This window comes from Anabas testudineus, chromosome 4 (genome assembly GCF_900324465.2).
Source record: "Anabas testudineus chromosome 4, fAnaTes1.2, whole genome shotgun sequence".
Classification (NCBI taxonomy): Eukaryota; Metazoa; Chordata; class Actinopteri; order Anabantiformes; family Anabantidae; genus Anabas; species Anabas testudineus.
In genome coordinates this window covers 13,892,247-13,912,259 of record NC_046613.1, presented here as the reverse complement: position 1 = coordinate 13,912,259, position 20,013 = coordinate 13,892,247, and the positions used below count along the sequence as shown (strand labels likewise).

Below are 20,013 nucleotides of genomic sequence, written 5' to 3'. Positions count from 1 at the left end.
ACAGAGTAGTATTTCTATTAAAGGGACAGAGTATGCTGTATAAGTACTAAGCAAATTACAGAAATGATCCTACATATGACAAACGTGAAATTCCATTACACTAACACAAGGCATGCTAGGAAGGGATTCCATACCAGTCAGTCAGGAGGATTCGTGTCATTGTTCCCATGAGTGCCTGACTACTATTTTAAGAAAAATTGAAAAAACTGTGTACCTGTCCTTTATCCAAAAAAAAAAAGGACAATTAATTCAATTCTTTCTAAGATAAGAACAACTGCAGACAATTTCAATTTTTCAAAAGAGGCTTCATGTTTGGAGGTTAATATGACACAGCCATCGTGCCTGAATGTGCAGATATTCATGACTTGATTAAAGCTTTAGGAATGATTGTGTGTGTTTTTTTATTGTAAGATGGGAAAGAAAATGTCAAACAAGTCCACTTTAACAGGATGCTTTTTATTTATTGTTTGATTGCCAGAAAAACAGATTGAGGGCTTTAGTTGAAAAAGAACAGCATTTAATGCTAAAACAGAAGAGTTCCCCCTTTATTAACCTTTATTGTTATTTTGTTGTTTCCAAGCGTGCTGATGAAATTCTTGCAGTACAATCATACAAATGGTGCGTACTGTATTAATGAGCATCTTCTTCTATTTTATATAAAATTGTCATCTTATTGAATTCTACACATTAAGTGTCCAGTCCAGTTTTTAACCAAAATAAGAGCAAGATGTATTTTATATAGTGTTAATGTGGTACAGTCATCTCTTTTTAAGTGCTTGTAAAAGTGCATCAACATTTCGGAAACCTTTGACCTTTATCACAAAAGTATCTTCAAACCATAATTTAAATCCAGGATTAAGGCTTAAGTCACAGACATACAGCAGATGTGATAGATAAGTAATGACACACATCCAAAATGAACTAATTTCAAACTGACCTAATCGCTTGCAAAAATGCTATAAATCTGTTGCGTTTATCGGCTCTGAAAAACATTTAGTGTTGTCATTTCGGGCTCACCGAAAGCTTTAACTCTACATTCACTCGAACTTGATTCCCTGGGCTAGAGGAAGATCCTTGCTGTAGTTTATTGTGCACGTTGAGCGCCTCATGTACTGCTTCCACGAATCACTGCCAGACTCTCTTCCACCTCCTGTGTGTTTCTCTCCACCAAAGGCTCCTCCGATCTCTGCTCCACTTGTAGGAATGTTGACGTTAACTATGCCGCAGTCGGATCCTTTGGGCCCAAGCCAGCGGAAAACCCGACCCATATCTTTTGTGAAGATGCTGCTGGATAGGCCCTGCTTGACCTCGTTGTTCCAGGCAAACGCCTCCTCTTCTGTCTTGAACTTAAGGACGTACAGAATGGGGACAAAGGTTTCTGTCTGGACGATGGAAGCATTGTGAGCCAGCCCTGTGATGATGGTAGGCTCCACATAGTTTCCAGGACGGTCCATCACCTTTCCCCCACAGACTATAGTACCGCCCTGCTGTTTGGCCTGCTCAATAGCTGCCAAATACTGATCCACAGCTTGTTTGGTGTGCAGAGGCCCATACAGGGTGCTGGGGTCCCAGGGGTCTCCAATGCGGACTTGTTTGTAGGCCTTGATTAGCCTTTCAACCACTGTGTCATGAACACTCTCGTGTAGCATGAGCCTCCTTGTTGTGGTGCAGCGCTGGCCAGCAGTCCCCACAGAGGCAAAGACAGCAGAGGGCACCACCAGGTTAAGGTCAGCATCCTCAAACACGATGATAGCATTGTTTCCACCAAGCTCCAGCAGCTTACGACCGAACCTTTCCTGCACCATCATGGCCACCAACTTGCCAACGTGGGTACTGCCAGTGAATGACAGTAGATCCACACGCTCATCCTTCGCCATGGCTGTGCCAATATCGGCACCTCCACAGGTCATGGAACAGATTGCGCCGGGCAGATTATTCTGCTCCAGAACTTCAGCCACAATCTTGGTAACTGCAACACTTGTGAGAGGTGTGGTTGGAGCACCTTTCCAGAGGCAGACGTTACCGCAGGTCAGAGCAATGGCATTGTTCCATCCGTAGACAGCTACAGGGAAGTTGAAGGCAGTGATGATGCCGACGAGACCAACTGGGTTCCACTGTTCAAGCAGGGCATGGCCTGGTCTTTCTGAAGGCAAGATTGGCCCACCAATCATTCTAGACAGACCAACAGCGTAGTCACAGACATCAACGTATTCCTGAACTTCACCCACTCCTTCAACATAGATCTTGCCCATTTCCAAAGACACCAGGCTACCAAGGACTTTGATCTTCTTTCTAAGTGCATCTCCAATTTGCCTTACAATCTCCCCTCTTTTTGGAGCTGGAATATCTGCCCACACTTTCCAAGCCTCCCTCGTCTTTTGGACAGTCTCTTCGTACTCTGCCAAAGTAGCTTGGGTAACTCTGGCGATTGGCTCATTGTTAGCTGGACAGTAGGATGTGATGACTTCCCCGCTGCCTCCCCAGCTTCCGTTGTAAACTCCAGGGTTGTCCTCAGATAGGCCCAGCTCTTTCAGCCAGGAGTACTTGGGCTGGTTGATGAGGAGACCTGACATGGCTGCTGACTGCTGGCAGTGGACAGATGCAAATGTATTTCTCAAAAGAAGCTTGCTGTGCCGGGCAAACGTCAAGGTCAGGCAGCGCTGCATGGGTGCTGCAAACAAACCAAGGGAAAATGAATGTTTAAGTTTAAACTTCTAACAAACCAACCTCGCCACAAGGTTTAGATCAGATTCTTCTGTCTTCAGATTCATTTTTTTTTTTTATAAGGTTTTTACTGGCAGAAAATAGTGAGAATTTCCTAGACTCCAAGTAATGTCATTAAGTATCTTAGTTTGTTCAACACAGTACAAAATATTCAATGTGCAGCACATTCTCATATTAAGGAAGACTGAACAACTGAATTGTGACATTTTCCTTTATAAAACACCTTCAACTAACTGGCTACCAAAATAACAGCTTTTACATTTTTTGTCAAACTACTAATTATTTACTCAACAATTCAAGCGAGTTCCCGTTTTGCTGTTTCAAAGGTCAAGAATCAACTTTGTATTTCAAAAATTAATCAATAACAAGGTTATCCAGGTTGCATCAGTTGTGCTACAGTTCACTGTTGGAGACCTGTGCTACCAGAGACAGGTAGCATGAAAACAAGAGTTTTTTTCTATAACTTCTCCTTTAGGAAGACATGTGACACAAGATTAATCTGGAACAATTCTGAAAACTGGTTCATCACTTGTCATTTTTTAAAAACTGAAATTAACTGGGTCCAGCTCCTCCAGTGTGAATATTTGTCTGTTTTCTTTTATGATAAGAAACTGAATCTAATTGAGTTTTAGACAGCTGGTTATAGTAAAGAACCAATTTGGAGAGGTCACCTTGGGCTGTAGGAAATGTCCATTATTTTAAGGCATACATGAGACCAATTGTGAAAATTTAGACTAATGTACATTAATTACAATGACATGTTCATGCATCAATCATTCACATGTCAGGCCTGTCCTAAATTCTTTCTGCAGCGTGACAACTCCAAACATATAGGCAGAGCCATACAGAACTATCTGCAACAGATGGTCAATTCTGTATAGTCCACAGGTCTCACCATCATGGATTCACTCTGGGATTACATGACAGACTCAATCCACAGAAGAACTGTGGCAAATTCTCCAAGATAATTTGAACAAGCTACCTGCCTACATTTATCATAGACAGCAGAAGGTTAAAAACTATGTATTAGGGACTGCAACTGGTCATAACTCACAATTGTGGAGTTGTATGCGTTTCATTATAATTTCCTTATGTGTTATATAACCAAAGCTCCATGTTTAACCATTTGACAAGCATGTTACCCAACCATGGCCACCACATGCGCATGCAATGAATTGATCAACCACGAGGTTGTGAAACTTGAACTTAGTTATAAGTAAGACCGTTAATACGACAATATCACCGACTGTTAACCTTAATATTCACCTCAGATTTGCATTTGCATGTGAATGCTGCTGCTTTTGCAGCATTAAGTGACATGGTCGTCGAGATCAGCGTCAAGTCTGCTTAGTCTAAACAACCCAAGTTACCGAAGCTCCTGCAGTTTAACACTCATTAATATCATCGTGCAGTTATAAACCTGCACTTACAGTATCTGCACATCGGATTTTAATACACCCAAATGAGTTTATCATACTTATATCGGCAGCTTTAACTCACGTTATTATTCGGTCCGCAGGGCCACGTCCACTGAGCATGGAAGAGCGTTGCGCCTGCGTCACAGCTCAAACGGAAGTACTATGGCACTGTGCTGCGTCCTGATTGGACAGCGGCCTGGACGCAGTGTGGCGCCTGCTTTGTTAGATTGATCCATGCTAACATCTCCCCTTTGTTGTGATTAACCGTTTAGCGGTTTTGTTTCAGCTGCAATAACTTATATTGAGAAAACTGCTGTTGTGATCATTTAGAGGATGAGTGGCGGAGTGTATGGAGGCGGTGAGTGAGATTTCATGGTTAAAATAAAACAGAACTGTTGTCCACGTTGTCCCGTTTTGTAGCGTTAGCTAGCTTTGTATTTAGCTAGCTATGCTAGCTGTGCTAACATTTAGCTCAACTGTAAACTACAGCTGTATTCTTGTTAACACCTTTACCCACCTACGAATATGTGAATTTATTGTAATATTGTTTTGTCCGTCGCGTTGTGGTTAAAGCTGAGCTTTGTTAATGCAATAAGCATGTAAAGCAACCACACTGCCGCTAGCTCTCTAGCTAGCAAGGAAATGAATGAAAGTGGGCTTACCGAGTTACCAGGTCCTGTTTATGTAACGACAGCGGTAAATATAACTTTCTTAGAAGTGGATATACTTCTCCAAAGATCTGTCAGTGGCTTAAATGAAGACAACGTAATGCCTAACGTTAAGTGTGCTATTTAAGATTTGCTGTACTCTCTCTCTATATACATATCTATATCTATATAGATATATACAGTATATCACTGTTTGACCTGACAGTTTAAATGTGTGGTGAACTGGTAAAAGTTACGTAGAGAAATAGGATTTTCATGTAAACATTTAGTCCATAGACTATCTAATCTAAAATTAACAAGGTTACTCATTTGGGGTTTTCATCTTTTCTTCAAATACATTGGCTTTAAAATCTCGGATTGAAATATGTTCATCATAAAAAGCACATTTTAAGGCCTTACCTAAGCTCAGTATCAGCTGAGCAATCTGTGGCGACAAACCCTCTGTCATTTTTGCTCAATATGTTTTTCAACTTCATATATCATTGCAATTAAATATCAAAGTCACAATTGATTAATCATATTTTTAAATTTAACATGTTTGAATATTATTCTTATGCTCAGTAAATTGATATTAACTGGATGGTGAATATTTTTGTCTTTTTATAAAATAGTTTTAGCCTATGCTTTTCAGACATGATATCCTATTCTTAACTTGAATTATTGAGAAAAATACTCTTACAAAGACCACAAAAATGGCAATAAACATAGTGTGTTGAACATTAAGAGCAGTAATGGATAAATACCAGTATTGCGATCTTATAATATTTCTCTGAAAGTGTTAATATAAATGTCAGTTTTATACTTGTATTTGTTTAGAAAGCAAGCTGTGAATAATTGGTTCATGTGTAAGTGCGTAGTTTAAATAATTATACTGGTTATACTAAGATTCTGTGCACTATTATGTCCCTAGCTGTAACCACTGTGTAAATAAATGTTAAGGAATTTACAGTTTCAATCAAATTCACAGAATGTCTCTCTTTTCTGCAGACGAGGTGGGAGCTTTGGTGTTCGACATTGGCTCTTATTCTGTCAGAGCTGGCTATGCAGGAGAAGATTGTCCCAAGGTAAGTGGATCACTCTAATGACCTGATTAACAATGTGTCTTTTTCTTCCTCTGTGCATCTTCATCTACCCTCCAGGGTAACGCCAGTGTCAGAAAATGAGGGCTCTCACTCTAGAGACATATGGCATAAATTGAGTTCATTTTGTTATACTTGTTGGTTCTGATTTATCTGTGCTTAAGGTCTCATGTAAAATTATTTTTATAAGTGAAATATGAACACTGGCCTTTATCATATTGTTATACTGCTATACTTTAGGACTGTTGTTTGTACTTGTATGTCATTTTTCCACAGAACAATGTGTCATTGTCAATGTTAACAATGTGTTAATCTGCTAGTTAAGAATTTGTATCAAACTTCCAAGTCTGCGTAACTAGTATGCTAGTATGTATTTTAAAAGGATTTAACCCTCTTCAGTGGGTGCAGACATTGAAGTGGTTCCAGCCTAAAATATCTAGTTGTGGACAGTAAGTTGGACTGGTCACTTCTCACAGATGTGCAGCATAAAAAAGGGATGATGAATGATGAAAAAGATGGTGAAGACATCTGCAGGAAGACACTACGAATGTTTTACCAAACTATAGTAGCAAGTGGGCTGTTTTATGCTGATGTTTTCTAGAGAGGCATCATAAAACAGAAGGATGCAAGGCAGCTGGACAAACTGGTGGAAAAAGCCTGCACAGTGACTGGAATGAGGTTGGACTCACTAGAGGCTGTGTCAGAGAAACGCACACAGAAAAAAGATAGACCATTCTACTATACACTGACAATCCCCTACACATCCTGGTGGACCAGAGATGTAGCTGCAGTGGACAACTCACCTAACTGCATTGCGGGACTGAGGGATAGAGGAGATCCTTTATCCCTACAGCGATTAGACTCTACAACACCCTAGCAGACAGCAGATGATTACTTACTACTTTTACCATCTTTCTATGTATATCTGCGAGGTATTTTTGTGTTGGTTTCATGTTCAGTTTGACTTTAGGCTTACTTTGCTTTAAAAACAAGGCAGCATCACTCTGCAGTGATCTCTCCTTCATTCCTCATTATTAGTAAAGGTACTTTTTAGTATTTCCAAAGAGTGGCATACTTTGTCCTCATGTGTCAGAGGAACATTGCAAGTCAGCACCTTTCATAAAAATGTGAATTTATTTATGTTGGAATGTGGATAAACTTGTAACACTGTAGGTTTATCCATTTTGTGTTTTTATGTCACCGTCAGGAAGTTGATATTGTTACGTGTCATGACCTGCATGGTGTCTCGTTTTGTTTTTCCATGCCTCAGGCGGACTTCCCCACCGTGATAGGTGTGAGCCTTGACCGAGAAGATGGCAGTACACCCATGGAGACAGATGGTGACAAGGGCAAGCAGAGTGGCACCACCTACTACATTGACACCAACCAGCTGAGGGTACCAAGAGAGAACATGGAGGTCATGTCTCCACTCAAGAATGGCATGAGTGAGTGAGAATTTTTCGACTGTCTGTATGCAGTGTTGAGAATGGATTCATATGAGCTGTGAAAGCAAAAATACATGGATTGATTCTAAGTGTATGGCCCTATTTTTCATGGTCTCTGACGTTAACTCTTGTAATGATTATTTATAATCTCTTCTGCTTAATTTATATCCAAAATTAGACTGTTTTGGTGTGTTAGCTGACTTTTCTAAATGAACTTGTCTTGACGGGCATGTAGATGACTGCTGATCATTATGAATATTATTTGATTATTGGACCACCAAGGAATTGCAGTATCATGAGCTCTCCCATTCAGTGTCCTCCTGATGTATAGCAAACCTCTCCCCATCTCAGATTCAGACTAATAATGATCAGATTTTTTTCCACTTGTTGTTTGCTCTACTCCAACATCCACAGCCAACATGTGGATCACATGTCCACAGCTATCCTCAGTACTAAACTAGAGTTTAACCTTCTTTAACCAGGTGTCCTGGTTAAAGATAGATAATAATAATTATCTATTTTATCTGCATGCAAGTTGTTATTTTGATTGATCAGTTCATTCAACCTAAAATGTCAATACAATACAGTTGGGTCCATTACATTTTTACAGTTTACAACAATCATCCACACTACAAGTAACTTAGTAAGTGGGTCTAGTGAATGTTTGATATTTTTTAATGAATTACTTAAACCACAGGAAAATAGTTTTCACTGGTTCTTTTCACCTGTCAGAAAAATAAAAGCATTTAAAGACATAGCCTTGATGTCAGTGAAATGTTAAGTCTGCACTTCCTGTATGTTATTACCATAGAATGTCACATTTTGCAGGTGCGTTTGATTTCTGTCACCTGAAGAGTTTCAGTAAAAGCAGATATCTAACAAGCGCTCTGATGCACTGACCTAGCTGACGATGCTCTGGTCCAGTGGAGTTTGGCTGCAAGGCTATTTAGAAATGAGTGTAACTCCGATGTTAATTGCAGCAGAACAGCACACTGGGACTCCAGGCTCCCTTAGAGGGCTGACCTGGAACATTGGTGCCTGGTGCTCAAATTATTATCTAAAACGCTCATCAGGGAACTTATTGCTCCATTTTCTCCACCATCTGACCCAGCAGTGATGATGATTGAAGAGGCATGTTTTGTGTGACGACGTTACAGTTTTTTTTATTTTATTATTATTTATTTAAGATATTTGGATTGGTTTGGATTTCGATACGTTTTCATCTCATGCTAAGCATAGATTATTATTGTTTGTCCTTTGTTCTCAATATTGAAATATTGAAAATGTATATATTGGCAGTTATTTAATGGTTATTTGACATTCAGTAAACCCTGCCTTTGTTTTCTTTTCTGCTATTTACAGTTGAAGACTGGGACAGTTTCCAGGCCATTTTGGATCACACCTACAAGATGCACTTCAAGTCTGAACCCAGTCTGCATCCAGTGCTCATGTCAGAAGCATCAGTGAGTTAGCAGTTGTTGGAGTTTAACAACACTGGCTATATATTCAGTGTAAAAAGATCAGAGTCCACCAGGCCCTGAACTCAGTAAAGAGTTTATTTCCTGTGCTGGATCTCATCTCCTCATAGAGCAATATATCAACTTGTGTTGTGCTGACAAATTATGTTGTAAGTGGAGTAAGCTGTGTTTTATGTTTACAGTGGAACACGCGAGCAAAACGAGAGAAACTAACAGAGCTGATGTTTGAGCATTACAACATTCCTGCCTTCTTCCTCTGCAAATCAGCTGTGCTGTCTGCGTATCCTTTACTGTTTTACTTCATCCAGACAAAGATAGGCTGTAGCTTGTAGAAGTGAATTATTTGTCCTTTACTGTTTGATAATGGTCTCAGAATGCTATCTCTCTTATGACAGGATTGTGTACCTAGTATATGTTGAATTATTTCAAATTTCCTTTACTCTGCGTATTTAAGCTTTGCAAATGGGCGGTCTACAGGCTTGGTCCTGGACAGTGGGGCCACACACACCACAGCCATTCCAGTACACGATGGCTACGTCCTGCAGCAAGGTAAACAATAAATATGATTTTTTTTTTTATATATATTGACAGTCTACTTGCAGATTTTCTTTCATTTATATAATAGCGATAAATAGTGTTTTAATAGCTTATGCAGCAGCTTCTCTCCTATGATTTATGTTGCCATCTGCTGGTTAGATCAAGCATCTCAGACTTACAGTTGAGCCAACTGTTCTCAGAGGCTTCTGTTACTATTGTGCAAATGGTGGTCACTACCTGCATTTAAAACTAAAACACTGTGTGGAACAGCAGTATAATGTGTATAAAGATGTGAATGATTCAGGTCATGGATCTGAAGAACTGGGGGTCACAACATGTATATTATGATCGCAGTGATCCATCAAGTTGAGCAACTTTAAACTAAAAGTTTGTGTTGTAAGTAAACAGGGTAGAAATTTACTTCTGTTCCTTCGTCATGTGTTGTTTATTTATTTTCTGTGACAGGCATCGTCAAATCACCCCTGGCTGGAGACTTCATGAGCATGCAGTGTAGGGAACTGTTCCAAGAGTTAAATGTTGAAATAATTCCTCCTTATATGATTGCATCAAAGGTAAGACACACTGAACTCAAAGACACTTGGACTCATTTTGGAGTTTCCATTTTTAGTGTAGAAAGGAAAATTATATTTCTTTAGTATTTTGTACAGTAGTGCATCATTTTCTACAGATATTACCCCTGCCTTCTTGTGATATCACACTGACGCCCAAATCAAATGTTTTTGTTCTTGCTTTTCTTTTTTTTTTAATCAGTTAGTTGAGTTATTGTAATGTTTTGATGTGACATCTTTATATCTACTTTATGTTTTGATCTTTTGAGATCTATGCTACAACATCAGTTTTTTGCCTCTCTGTATTTATTATATATAAAGCATTATACAAAGACACATTTTTTTAATTATTGCAGGATGCAGTTCGAGAGGGAGCACCTGCCAGCTGGAAGAAAAAGGAGAAACTACCTCAAGTCACTCGGTCGTGGCACAACTACATGTGTAATGTAAGAGTCACTCAGAATCATTAGCTTTTTTGTAATAAGCTTGCAGCAATAAGTGAGTCTCCAGTTTGTTGGCATTTTGTTTGGATCAGAGTGTCTCAACAAGTTTGTTTTATTGTTTGCAGTGTGTGATCCAGGACTTTCAGGCATCTGTGCTGCAAGTGTCAGACTCTCCATATGACGAACAGTAAGAAAATAATTTGCAGATGAATGCAAGCATCCGTTACTCAGATGTTTCTACCCTTGTTAAATAGTTGTCCACTAATTGTAGTGTTTTTTAAAGCTCTTACAAATGTTGCAGTTTTCAGTTCTAAAACCTTATAGTCTTTGAGCCACTATTTGCTATGCACCAGTGCTTCTTCACATCGTCATCAGAAAATAAGGAAGTTCGGGGGTCACCTAAACTTGGCATTTTAACCACCAGCAAGGGTTTATTTTGTTGAATGATGTACATTTTTGTTTACTTATCCCCATAACTTCCATAAAAGTTTACAGTACATGCTAAAGCAGCAAGCACGTTTTAAAATGTTAAATGCCAGTTCAACCCTATGATTTAAATAAATTAAATCACAGTAACTCACTTCTCTTTGAACAGGGTGGCTGCACAGATGCCCACTGTTCATTATGAGCTGCCCAATGGCTACAACTGTGACTTTGGGGCGGAGAGGCTGAAGATCCCAGAGGGACTGTTCGACCCCTCCAATGCTAAGGTGTGTGTTTTTAACTTGCTCCTTAGCTAATTTTTTAATAGTGAAATAACTAAAGGCATCAGGACCAGAAAAAAATCCATCGCTAAATACTGCTTCAAATTAAGACAGTCACCTCTGTTTTGGTGACTAAAGGTTGTTAGGAGTTGTTGCTTTCTATGTTTAGTGAATTAGCTTTGTGAGCATTTGGTCTGATCACTTCAGGGTCTGTCTGGAAACACCATGTTGGGTGTTGGCCATGTGGTGACGACCAGCGTGGGAATGTGTGACATTGACATCCGACCAGTGAGTATCCGATCTTTTAACCTTTTACTGCGTCAAAAATCTTTTAGATACTCCTGAAATTTTATCTATTTTGCTGATGGTCCTGGCTAAAATAAATTTTGAATGACTCAATCGGTAGTACCTAATTTTATTTTAGGTAATTTCGCTGTATTAAGAATGTAGATGAGTAAGGCCTTATATGCTTAACACAAACAGTATTTGCCATTTTCATTTACATGACATTAAACCCACCTATGAAGACTGTTGACATGTGCTTTTTAACTCAAGTGTTTTTTACATACAGCTTATAGAGACAAATATGCTACAACACATGTAATTTACAGCTCTCTGTGATATAATACCTCCATGAATCTAGTTTTACAGTGTACGGAGATCAGCGGATGTTTTTACAGCCTGACGAGAGCCAGTCAATGTGCCTGTTCAATTTTCAGCACTGATTTTGAAACAATCTTCCATTTGCTGTGTTTAAGGGTTTGTACGGCAGTGTGGTGGTGACTGGAGGAAATACACTCATTCAGGGTTTCACTGACCGACTGAACAGAGAACTCTCTCAGAAAACCCCTCCAGTAAGTCAATGCTGCTTCTTGTCAGTATACTGTATACTTATTAATATCATTATGACATTATGGTTTGGTCTGATGTTCACACACATCACTGAACGGTAATCCCTGCCACAGTTGAAAAAGGTATGTTTGTCTGTTATTTGCAGAGCATGAGGCTGAAGCTGATAGCCAACAACACTACAGTCGAGCGTCGGTTCAGTGCCTGGATTGGAGGCTCCATCCTGGCATCACTTGTAAGGACACAAAACAAATAAAAAATAAATAAATAAGAACGTGAGTTTGAGTTAATCTGCAAACAGAATAAAACATCTAACGTGTGTGTTTTGCATCTGACAGGGAACGTTCCAGCAGATGTGGATCTCCAAACAGGAGTACGAAGAGGGTGGGAAGCAGTGTGTGGACAGGAAGTGCCCTTGATTTGATACTGGAGCTTTCTCCTCCATCACAATCTTTGCCCGAAGCCCTTCACTCATCTCTCACCCCTCAGGAACACCTATGGAAGATTGCTTGTTTTGTATGAAGTGTTTTTAATACTGACTTTGTCCAAATGCCATGTCTGGGATTTATTGCAGAAAATAGTCATAAAAAACTACAATATATACTGTGTCACTGAAGAAACTGGGTTAAAGTTACTTTGCTTCTGTCCCAACAGTCAGTCTGATGCCTTATCTATAGGTGGCTGGTGTTTTGAGGAAACCTTGCATCTACAAAAAGTAGCCGTCAGTTTTTATAGTCATGTACTGTAGGTCGTGTAAGTCCGATTTTTGATCACACTGGAGAAAAATGCCACGTAACATGACATTTGTTGTCCAAGGTTTCTGCAGAATAATGTAAACGGAGTCATTAGGATGTGTATGTGACGAGACAGCCCCACAGTTTGAAGTGAATACCTTTTGTTTTGTAGGCCGTTTTTCTGTTGTAAGCTTGCCACTTCTCACTTGTTCATTGATACAAAATCTGTATTTAATTTTCACTTCACTTTGTCATTGGCTGTTTGGTCTTTTAAAAATAAAGCCCTGTTTTGTTTAATGAGTTTGTGATAAATTGTAAGACTACTTTTACACAAACCACTGATTATTTTTTTACTCGCACAGAAACACTGTTAGTTTGATTGCATTAAGACTGGCACTTGGTTGATGTTAAACTGATGAAAATAAGATGTCTCTCTCCTCTTTTCCTTTTGCTCGCTTTGTACCTCTCATGAAAGTCACTTTGGATAAAGCATCTGCTAATAACCAAATATTACATTTGGTTATCCAGGGCCACATGATTCCCAAACCTAAAACATTCACCTTACTGAGTCAGAATATGTTGAGGGGAAAAACAAACCTCAATATCAGATGTACTGTATGATTTAATAAGTATGAAAACAGTGACAAAAAGTTTCACGGTAATGTGGCATCATTTATATTGTAGAATCAAATGACAGCTGGACAAATACACTTGAGACTGTATCTAATTTAAATAGAACTGATTTGGACTGTCTATCAACAATCATCTCTGCAGGTCACATGTAGAGATGTCAGGTTCACATCGGTCAACACTTCTTGTTAGCAAAAAAAGAAAAACAGCTGGATATTCTATGAGGAGGAAATCTTCATGTGAGGAAACTTCTCCTTTAGTTTGGCTTGTGTTTGCTTCTTCAAGATAGTTTGCCTGGCCTTTTGTCGAAGATATTTCTCTATGCGCAACCTGCAAGACAGAAAAGTGTGTTAAAAACAGGAATTTTAAATACCTTGGGGTTAAACTGTATTAAAAATACGATATTTTACCCTCTCAGTGCATTAAATTGCATGTGTGTGATATCTTACCTTATATGTGGTTGGACAAAATTAGGTGTGTAGAACTTCTTTCGCTTGTACCTTCTATTCATGTACCAAGGAATGGCATACTCTTTGAACCGATACCTGATGGAGAAAAAAATTTGACGACATTATTTTTTTCCTTGAAAGCTCCGTCCCTCCAACTCACTGGTCTCCGATTACAAATCACCTGCAGCAGGTCTAACATCAGCTTTGACAATGAAGTCTGAACCCAACAATGTGTATAAAGATGCTCTGCACTCACCAGTAGACGTATCCAAATATGTTCCTCCTCCAGGCACCAGGTCTGCCTTTCTCTTGTCCTGTCTGCAGCAGACGTAGCGCTGTCTCTCTCTCATTCACCACCGTCTCCAGTCTGATCATTGAACGTTCAACCTGCGAAGAAGAAGATAGAGAGCTTTATCTTAGTTAGGTCTCCTACTTTACCATCCCAGTCAGTTCTGTCAGACATGGTTCATCTGTCTATTTTGTGATCCATTCTTGCTACAGTAATGACGAAGGTGTCAGTTCATACCAACCTTCCTTAATCTTTCTGGACTCGGCATCTGAACCTTTTGCCTTTTCGCTTCCTGTTCGAGTGTGAGCAGCATGTTCTTCTCTTTCAGGAGCACATACCTGAGACAGAACGACAGTTTAAACATAGCAGATAAATGTTTACCCTAAAAAGCGCTAGCGCCATCTCCACATCTCTTACCATAGTTTGTGTAAATCCTCGCTGCTCTTTGTTCTCAGTTGTTTGGCAGTCCATGGTGCACCTACAATATTATTAAAATATTAAAAGTGTTAGCTGCCTTCCATGCATCCTTTCAATCTTCTGTGCATTTAAACAATATCAACAAATACAATATAGATGACATACACTGACTACAATCTTTCTGACAGCCGTCTTTCACCAAAACAGCAAGCCCACCGTGCGTGTTGTCACTGAAGTCAGTGTTTTACCTGATTTCACGTTTGTCTCTCCCCAGTTATCAGAGAAATCAAAGAACTCGTCCAGTCCTCTTCTGCTGATGGTTGTATGCAGAGCTCGACATTGGCCCACAGAGGTGATGGGACTGCACCAAGATGGGGCAGCAGATACAGACTTTTCCCTGGTGGTTGCAAATAAACTCATACAGTTAACTTGAAGGGATAATCCACCCTAAATCCTGAAGTGGAATACCAAACATTCAACAACAAAAAGACAGGATCATGCAATGTTTTATTCAAATGAATAAATCCTGTATAAAATAAAAAAGTACTAGCACTTAGTAATACGGGGTACCTTACCCACACATATTTTTGAAAAGCTCTGGGAAACGTTTACTAAATTAATGAGTATTATAGTCCAGATTGAAGGAGGGCCTTTAAAAGAAAATCTAAATTGAGCATTTAATATTCTTGAAATATACTGACAGAGGTGTGTTGTCCTCTTACCACATATCCCAGTACTACTGAAATCTTATTTTAAATCTGTTGTTGACCTGTCAGATGTGGCTGTAATGTCTTCATGTATTCAGATTAAACAGGAAAGCCTTTGAGCTACTGTCAAAGCATCATGAAGAGCACGTTTCTCAGCCGTCTAGTAAGTCTTGTGTGAGCTTAGTAAATCTGCCTCTAATTCAGTGTTAATGAGAAAACACCATGCGTCGGTATTTACACATTAGAGTGAATGAATATTCACTTTACTGTAACTACACAGTCACTGACATATCTACACTGAACAACCAAACCAAAAACGTCCTGTTTTACCGAGTGCTGCAGACTCTTACCTGTTAAAATGAGACCGATAATTGGACAAATTAACGGCACCGTTTTGAGCTTTTAAAGCTGAGGAAATCCTGAACACATTTTGAAACTGTTTGCAAAGAGTCAAAACGCGTCCTGCCGTCGAGGACGCCGCCATCTTTACCTTTCCACATTACCCATCATGCATTTCTCTTACACATTTTATTTAATTTTTAATTCCAACAAATGAAAATATGTTTCGGTGTTTGAATAGTATTGTGATTCTTGCTGATAGATGTTATAAGTGTGGTATCTACATAATTATTCGATTAAACTAGAATTAAAAAGCAATCACGCAGACGTTGCTGAAGTTAGCCTCTGAACTGTAATTGTCTGTAGCATCTCTGTAACTAATGTGTCAGGAAATCCAAGTAAAACCCTTAATGATTAAAACACAGGGTTTAAATGAAATGGTAAAATTCCCATGTATTTTATATTATTTTATTATATTATTTCACCAATTTCTGCAGTATATCATGTAAATATATGTTACGAGAATGATGATTGCAATTTGAAACTGAGCTACAAAATATGAGGGTGACGTGGCCCCGAGGGGGCCTAGGCACAAGGTGTCTCTTTTTACTGTTTGGACTGTTTCAGAGTCCAGGATTTCTCACAGGAACGGCTGCTGCGGATGAAAGGCTACATGGAATCCGATAACAACGGATGGGAGAGCAGCAGTTGGACAGATGACGGATGATGGTGAAGGTCACGGAGTCAGATAACGCTACAGGTGGACGTGGGAGTCGAGGGAGTCAGATCGGATGAAGATTGTGCAAATGTCTATGCACACACTTGTTCTGTACAAAAGGACTGGGTCAGGGAAAGACAGTCAGTCACACACCTTGTTGTTTGCCAGGGATAGGAAGATCTAGACCCAGAGCTCTGTATGCTTTATTCATTTTGCTTCTAATATTCATTTACTTTATTAATTGATTATTAAATAAACTGATAACTTGAGACTGAAACATCTCCTCCTATTCCTTTATAAAGGAACACAGTCCAACAATTAAAACTTACAAGCCAGAGGCAAATATTGTTCTTTCATTCATATTTTTATGAACAAATATATTTCTGCTTCTACTTAGGTAACTTAGTTGGTATTGCTGCTGATACCTGAGTAAAATGTTCGAGTAGACTATTTATTCGACCACATTACTTTGGAAAGGTGTATATTTGGAAACTGTAGGACTTAAATGAAAGTCTTTTCTTTTTAAAATGTATTTAAGCAAAGTGGTGTTGGATCAGGTCCATTGTGAAGACACATGTCCACCACTGAACTTCAACTTTGCCCTTACCTGTCGAACATGAAGCTAACTTCATCCACTCTTCCCTGACTAAACATGGCGGCTCCGGCTTCACTCCTCTTTAACCAATCACAGTCCGTGTTGTTGGCCTGTCCGCCCTCAGTTGTCATGGTGGGCATGAGTCTCCTCAGGTCTGCCGCTGCTTTTGCAGCCAGACTGAGTCCTCTGAAATCTGGACATACAGCCGCAAATTTACTCACTCGAACAATCCCGCAGACAGGTAAAGGTAAGAGACTCCCCGGCTCGTTAAAGAGTGAGAGATTTGACTCCAAACGCGTCCCTTTGTTTTCGTGACCTTGCGTCGAGGCTTGTTAGCTTGCTAACGTTAGCTAGCAGGGAACGCTGGTTTGTCCTGTCAACAAAAAATAAAAAGCACCTTATAGTTTCTTATTCTTCTTTGTTTACTATGACATTTGCAGCTCTTTATTTTCATCATACATTTAGCACACAATTCTGTAAACATTAGTTCATATCCTAATTATCGACTAGTCAGTCGACTAAACTTTTATTGTAGGAAATAATGAGGGTTTTGATACTACACCAATCTGGTACCTGACTTTATTTGGCAAACACATGGTCATAACATTTCTTGTCTTGTTCTGCAGTGGCTGTTCGTTGGGGTCATGGAAAGAAAGTGTTTGTCATCAAACCTACTGAATACTATGACAAGAGATTCCTGAACTCATTGGTCAGTACTATAACACCTTCTCATCCATTGTAGAGGCATTAATTCAGGGGTTGCACACATGATCATAGTTTTTAGGACATAGAAGTGAAATATACTGAAATAAAACATGGATAAAAAGTCACATTACCATTTGTTATTGATGTATTGTATTGTATTGTAGTGATGAAGTTTTGGGCACTACCCATGTGGAATAACATAGTTGTCTTTTCATTTTATTCACAGAAATATTACATCATGCTGACTGGAATTCCTGTGGCTGTCTTTGTAACCTGTGTGAATATCTTCATTGGTAAGTATGCATTTAGTGTATACATTTTTGTGTATCAGTGCTGTACCATTTGAACTTTTAATATTTTAAGATGTGACACAAGTGTTACTGTGATTGTGTTCGAAGGTGAGGCAGAGCTGGAGGAAATTCCTGAGGGCTATGAACCTGAGTATTGGGAGTACTACAAGGTATTTAACTCGATTTTCTGATATGCTGCCCAATCCCCTGATTCGGGGAAGGAGGTGTACACTGTAATTATCTTTCACAAAGCTGTTGTTATGGTAGAACATTTAAAACAGCTATCAGATGCCCACATATTATTATTCTAATAAGCATTTAAGAGAGGAGCTTGTGCATTGCTCATTTTTCATGCACATAGTGAGAATATAGAGAAATGTAAAAGCTATTTGATTATTATAGATAGATAGATTAGATAGATACTTTATTAATCTCAAATGGGAAATTCCTGTGTTAAAATAGTCATTACACAAAAATATCAACACATAAATAAATTGCACCTGTAACATACAAACAGGGAAATTTAATCTACATAAACTATAATTTATGATGTGTAATTGTATGAATAAAGGTGTGTGAAGTTACAGATAGAGCAGACTTACTCAGACACAAATCAGCAGCTGTACAAACTGTGATCTGTCTTGAGGTAGTCCGTAATCCAAGAGGCTAGGGAGGAGTCTACTTGCATCTTTTGTAGTTTCTCTCATAGCAGGACAGACTGGGTTGTATTAAAGGCACTGAAGAAATCAAAAACATCCTCAGGGTGCTGCCTGCTTTGTCCATGTGAAAGAGAACTTCTTCCTGAAACAGGAAGATAATGGCATCATTTACTCCAGCCTGGGGGAACTAGGCAAACTGTTGTGGGTCACAAGACCCGTGTCATACCAGTGAAATTGTTTCTGTGGTATTATTGATCATCAGCTGGTGAATGTAGTCAGACTAAACATCTAAAAAGAGTTAGCTAAAAGCAAGACATGACAATATAAATAATGACTCATCATTTATGATAAAGGAAGACTAATCGATTAATGGACTGAGGCAGCCCTGAAATCATGATAACATTGCGCTGCAAGATGTGCACATCACGTGATTAAACTGATGCTAATAATATGTCTTATGCTTTACTAACATTAAATACTTCTGAAGTTTTAAAAAGTTATTTTTCCCTGTCAATACAGCACCCCATCACCAGGTGGATTGCACGGAACATCTATGATTCCCCAGTGAAGGACTATGAAAAGATGATGGCTGCAATCCAAATAGAGAAAGAGAAGGCAGACCTGAGGTGCGTGTCAGTGCTGGAGTCTTATGTAGTAGCCAAACCACACTGTATCTTCATACAAGCTTGGTACTATCTGTCATTAAAACCCTCTTGTGTGAACCTGCTTACCTGTTACAGTAAGATATAAGTAAATACAAAGAGGATCAGTTCAAGCCAAGACTAAGCTAACTTTGCCATTTTTCTTTGAATGGGTGTCATTGTAGTGCATGTCATGTTGCACTGAAGCATCAAATGCAGCTCCTTAACTCAAGTGTTAATAAAAATCTGTCGCTGAGAAGCACTGTAATATGAGGCTTAAAATTAATTAAACTATTGGTTACACACTAAACTTACATTTGTTACACACACGAATCATATAGCCCTAGATTGCAAGCTTTGGTCTGTAACTAACTTCTGAATACAAGATCATATCAGCAGTTTGGACTAAGAAAGAGTATCTGGTCAGCTCTTTCCATCGCAGTGACTGCAGGAGTAATATACACTAGAGGAATATAGAAACTGTGAGTTTGTGTTGATTTTCATTCAGCCAGTTTTGGATGTAGTTGTCTATCACGTATTCTTGGCACAGTTTTCTGCGTGACTCTAAATCTTGTTTAATCACACCGAGGTGTTGACAAGATTCAGTGCACACAAAGGGGAAGCTTTGATATTAAACCATGGTTTATTTGAATTCACTGACTGATTTGTCATCTACAGACTGACACAGCTGGAGGTGCGTCGACAGATGAGGCAGAAGGGAGATGGCCCCTGGTTCCAGGTGGAGACACCCAACAAGGAGCTAATTGATTACAGCGCTAAGTCAACACCTGACAATTAATCCAGACATCATGCCGACCGGTCTCACCGTTTGTACATTTGTTTCCCTTCTTACGTAAATAAAGTATCTATATGTACTCTGATTACTTGTGTCCTGAAGTTTTTGCTGGGTTCACACAGAAAGGTAT

General features: G+C 39.1%; 3 protein-coding genes across 4 annotated transcripts; 2 read left to right on the top strand and 1 right to left on the bottom strand.

Moving 5' to 3' along the window:
* Positions 1 to 435: 435 nt before the first annotated feature.
* aldh7a1 (aldehyde dehydrogenase 7 family, member A1) lies at positions 436 to 4,327 on the bottom strand. The gene is made up of 2 exons (XM_026345272.1): positions 4,225 to 4,327; positions 436 to 2,671 (listed from the first exon to the last, which is right to left on the bottom strand). The coding sequence occupies exon 2, from the start codon at positions 2,664 to 2,666 to the stop codon at positions 1,038 to 1,040; it is 1,629 nt and encodes a 542-aa protein (XP_026201057.1). The 5' UTR covers positions 2,667 to 2,671; positions 4,225 to 4,327; the 3' UTR covers positions 436 to 1,037.
* On the top strand, positions 4,322 to 12,949 carry actl6a (actin-like 6A). The gene is made up of 14 exons (XM_026345279.1): positions 4,322 to 4,500; positions 5,798 to 5,874; positions 7,160 to 7,334; positions 8,697 to 8,797; positions 8,995 to 9,092; positions 9,267 to 9,361; positions 9,815 to 9,921; positions 10,275 to 10,364; positions 10,487 to 10,548; positions 10,957 to 11,071; positions 11,273 to 11,353; positions 11,824 to 11,919; positions 12,063 to 12,149; positions 12,253 to 12,949. Exons 1-14 carry the CDS (start codon positions 4,476 to 4,478, stop codon positions 12,331 to 12,333), a joined length of 1,290 nt encoding a protein of 429 aa, XP_026201064.1. The 5' UTR covers positions 4,322 to 4,475; the 3' UTR covers positions 12,334 to 12,949.
* Positions 12,950 to 16,812: 3,863 nt separating this feature from the next.
* Positions 16,813 to 19,968, top strand: ndufb5 (NADH:ubiquinone oxidoreductase subunit B5). Of its 2 annotated transcripts, none has more exons than XM_026345294.1 (6): positions 16,813 to 17,033; positions 17,419 to 17,501; positions 17,724 to 17,790; positions 17,896 to 17,957; positions 18,966 to 19,072; positions 19,766 to 19,968. In XM_026345294.1, the coding sequence occupies exons 1-6, from the start codon at positions 16,850 to 16,852 to the stop codon at positions 19,884 to 19,886; spliced, it is 624 nt and encodes a 207-aa protein (XP_026201079.1). In that variant the 5' UTR covers positions 16,813 to 16,849; the 3' UTR covers positions 19,887 to 19,968. The 2 variants fall into 2 exon arrangements, with proteins under 2 accessions (XP_026201079.1, XP_026201078.1); XM_026345293.1 differs by having other exon boundaries at positions 16,813 to 17,039.
* The last annotated feature ends 45 nt before the right edge of the window (positions 19,969 to 20,013 follow it).

Bases quoted from the DNA above. Each gene is read 5' to 3' on its own strand.
- aldh7a1 (XM_026345272.1), bottom strand. From the start codon at position 2,666: ATGCAGCGCTGCCTGACCTTGACGTTTGCCCGGCACAGCAAGCTTCTT.
- actl6a (XM_026345279.1), top strand. From the start codon at position 4,476: ATGAGTGGCGGAGTGTATGGAGGCG. The intron at 4,501-5,797 runs GTGAGTGAGATT...TCTTTTCTGCAG, and splicing joins TGGCGGAGTGTATGGAGGCG to ACGAGGTGGGAGCTTTGGTG. The intron at 9,922-10,274 runs GTAAGACACACT...TAATTATTGCAG, and splicing joins CTTATATGATTGCATCAAAG to GATGCAGTTCGAGAGGGAGC.
- ndufb5 (XM_026345293.1), top strand. From the start codon at position 16,850: ATGGCGGCTCCGGCTTCACTCCTCTTTAACCAATCACAGTCCGTGTTG. The intron at 17,040-17,418 runs GTAAGAGACTCC...CTTGTTCTGCAG, and splicing joins AATCCCGCAGACAGGTAAAG to TGGCTGTTCGTTGGGGTCAT. The intron at 17,958-18,965 runs GTATTTAACTCG...CTGTCAATACAG, and splicing joins AGTATTGGGAGTACTACAAG to CACCCCATCACCAGGTGGAT.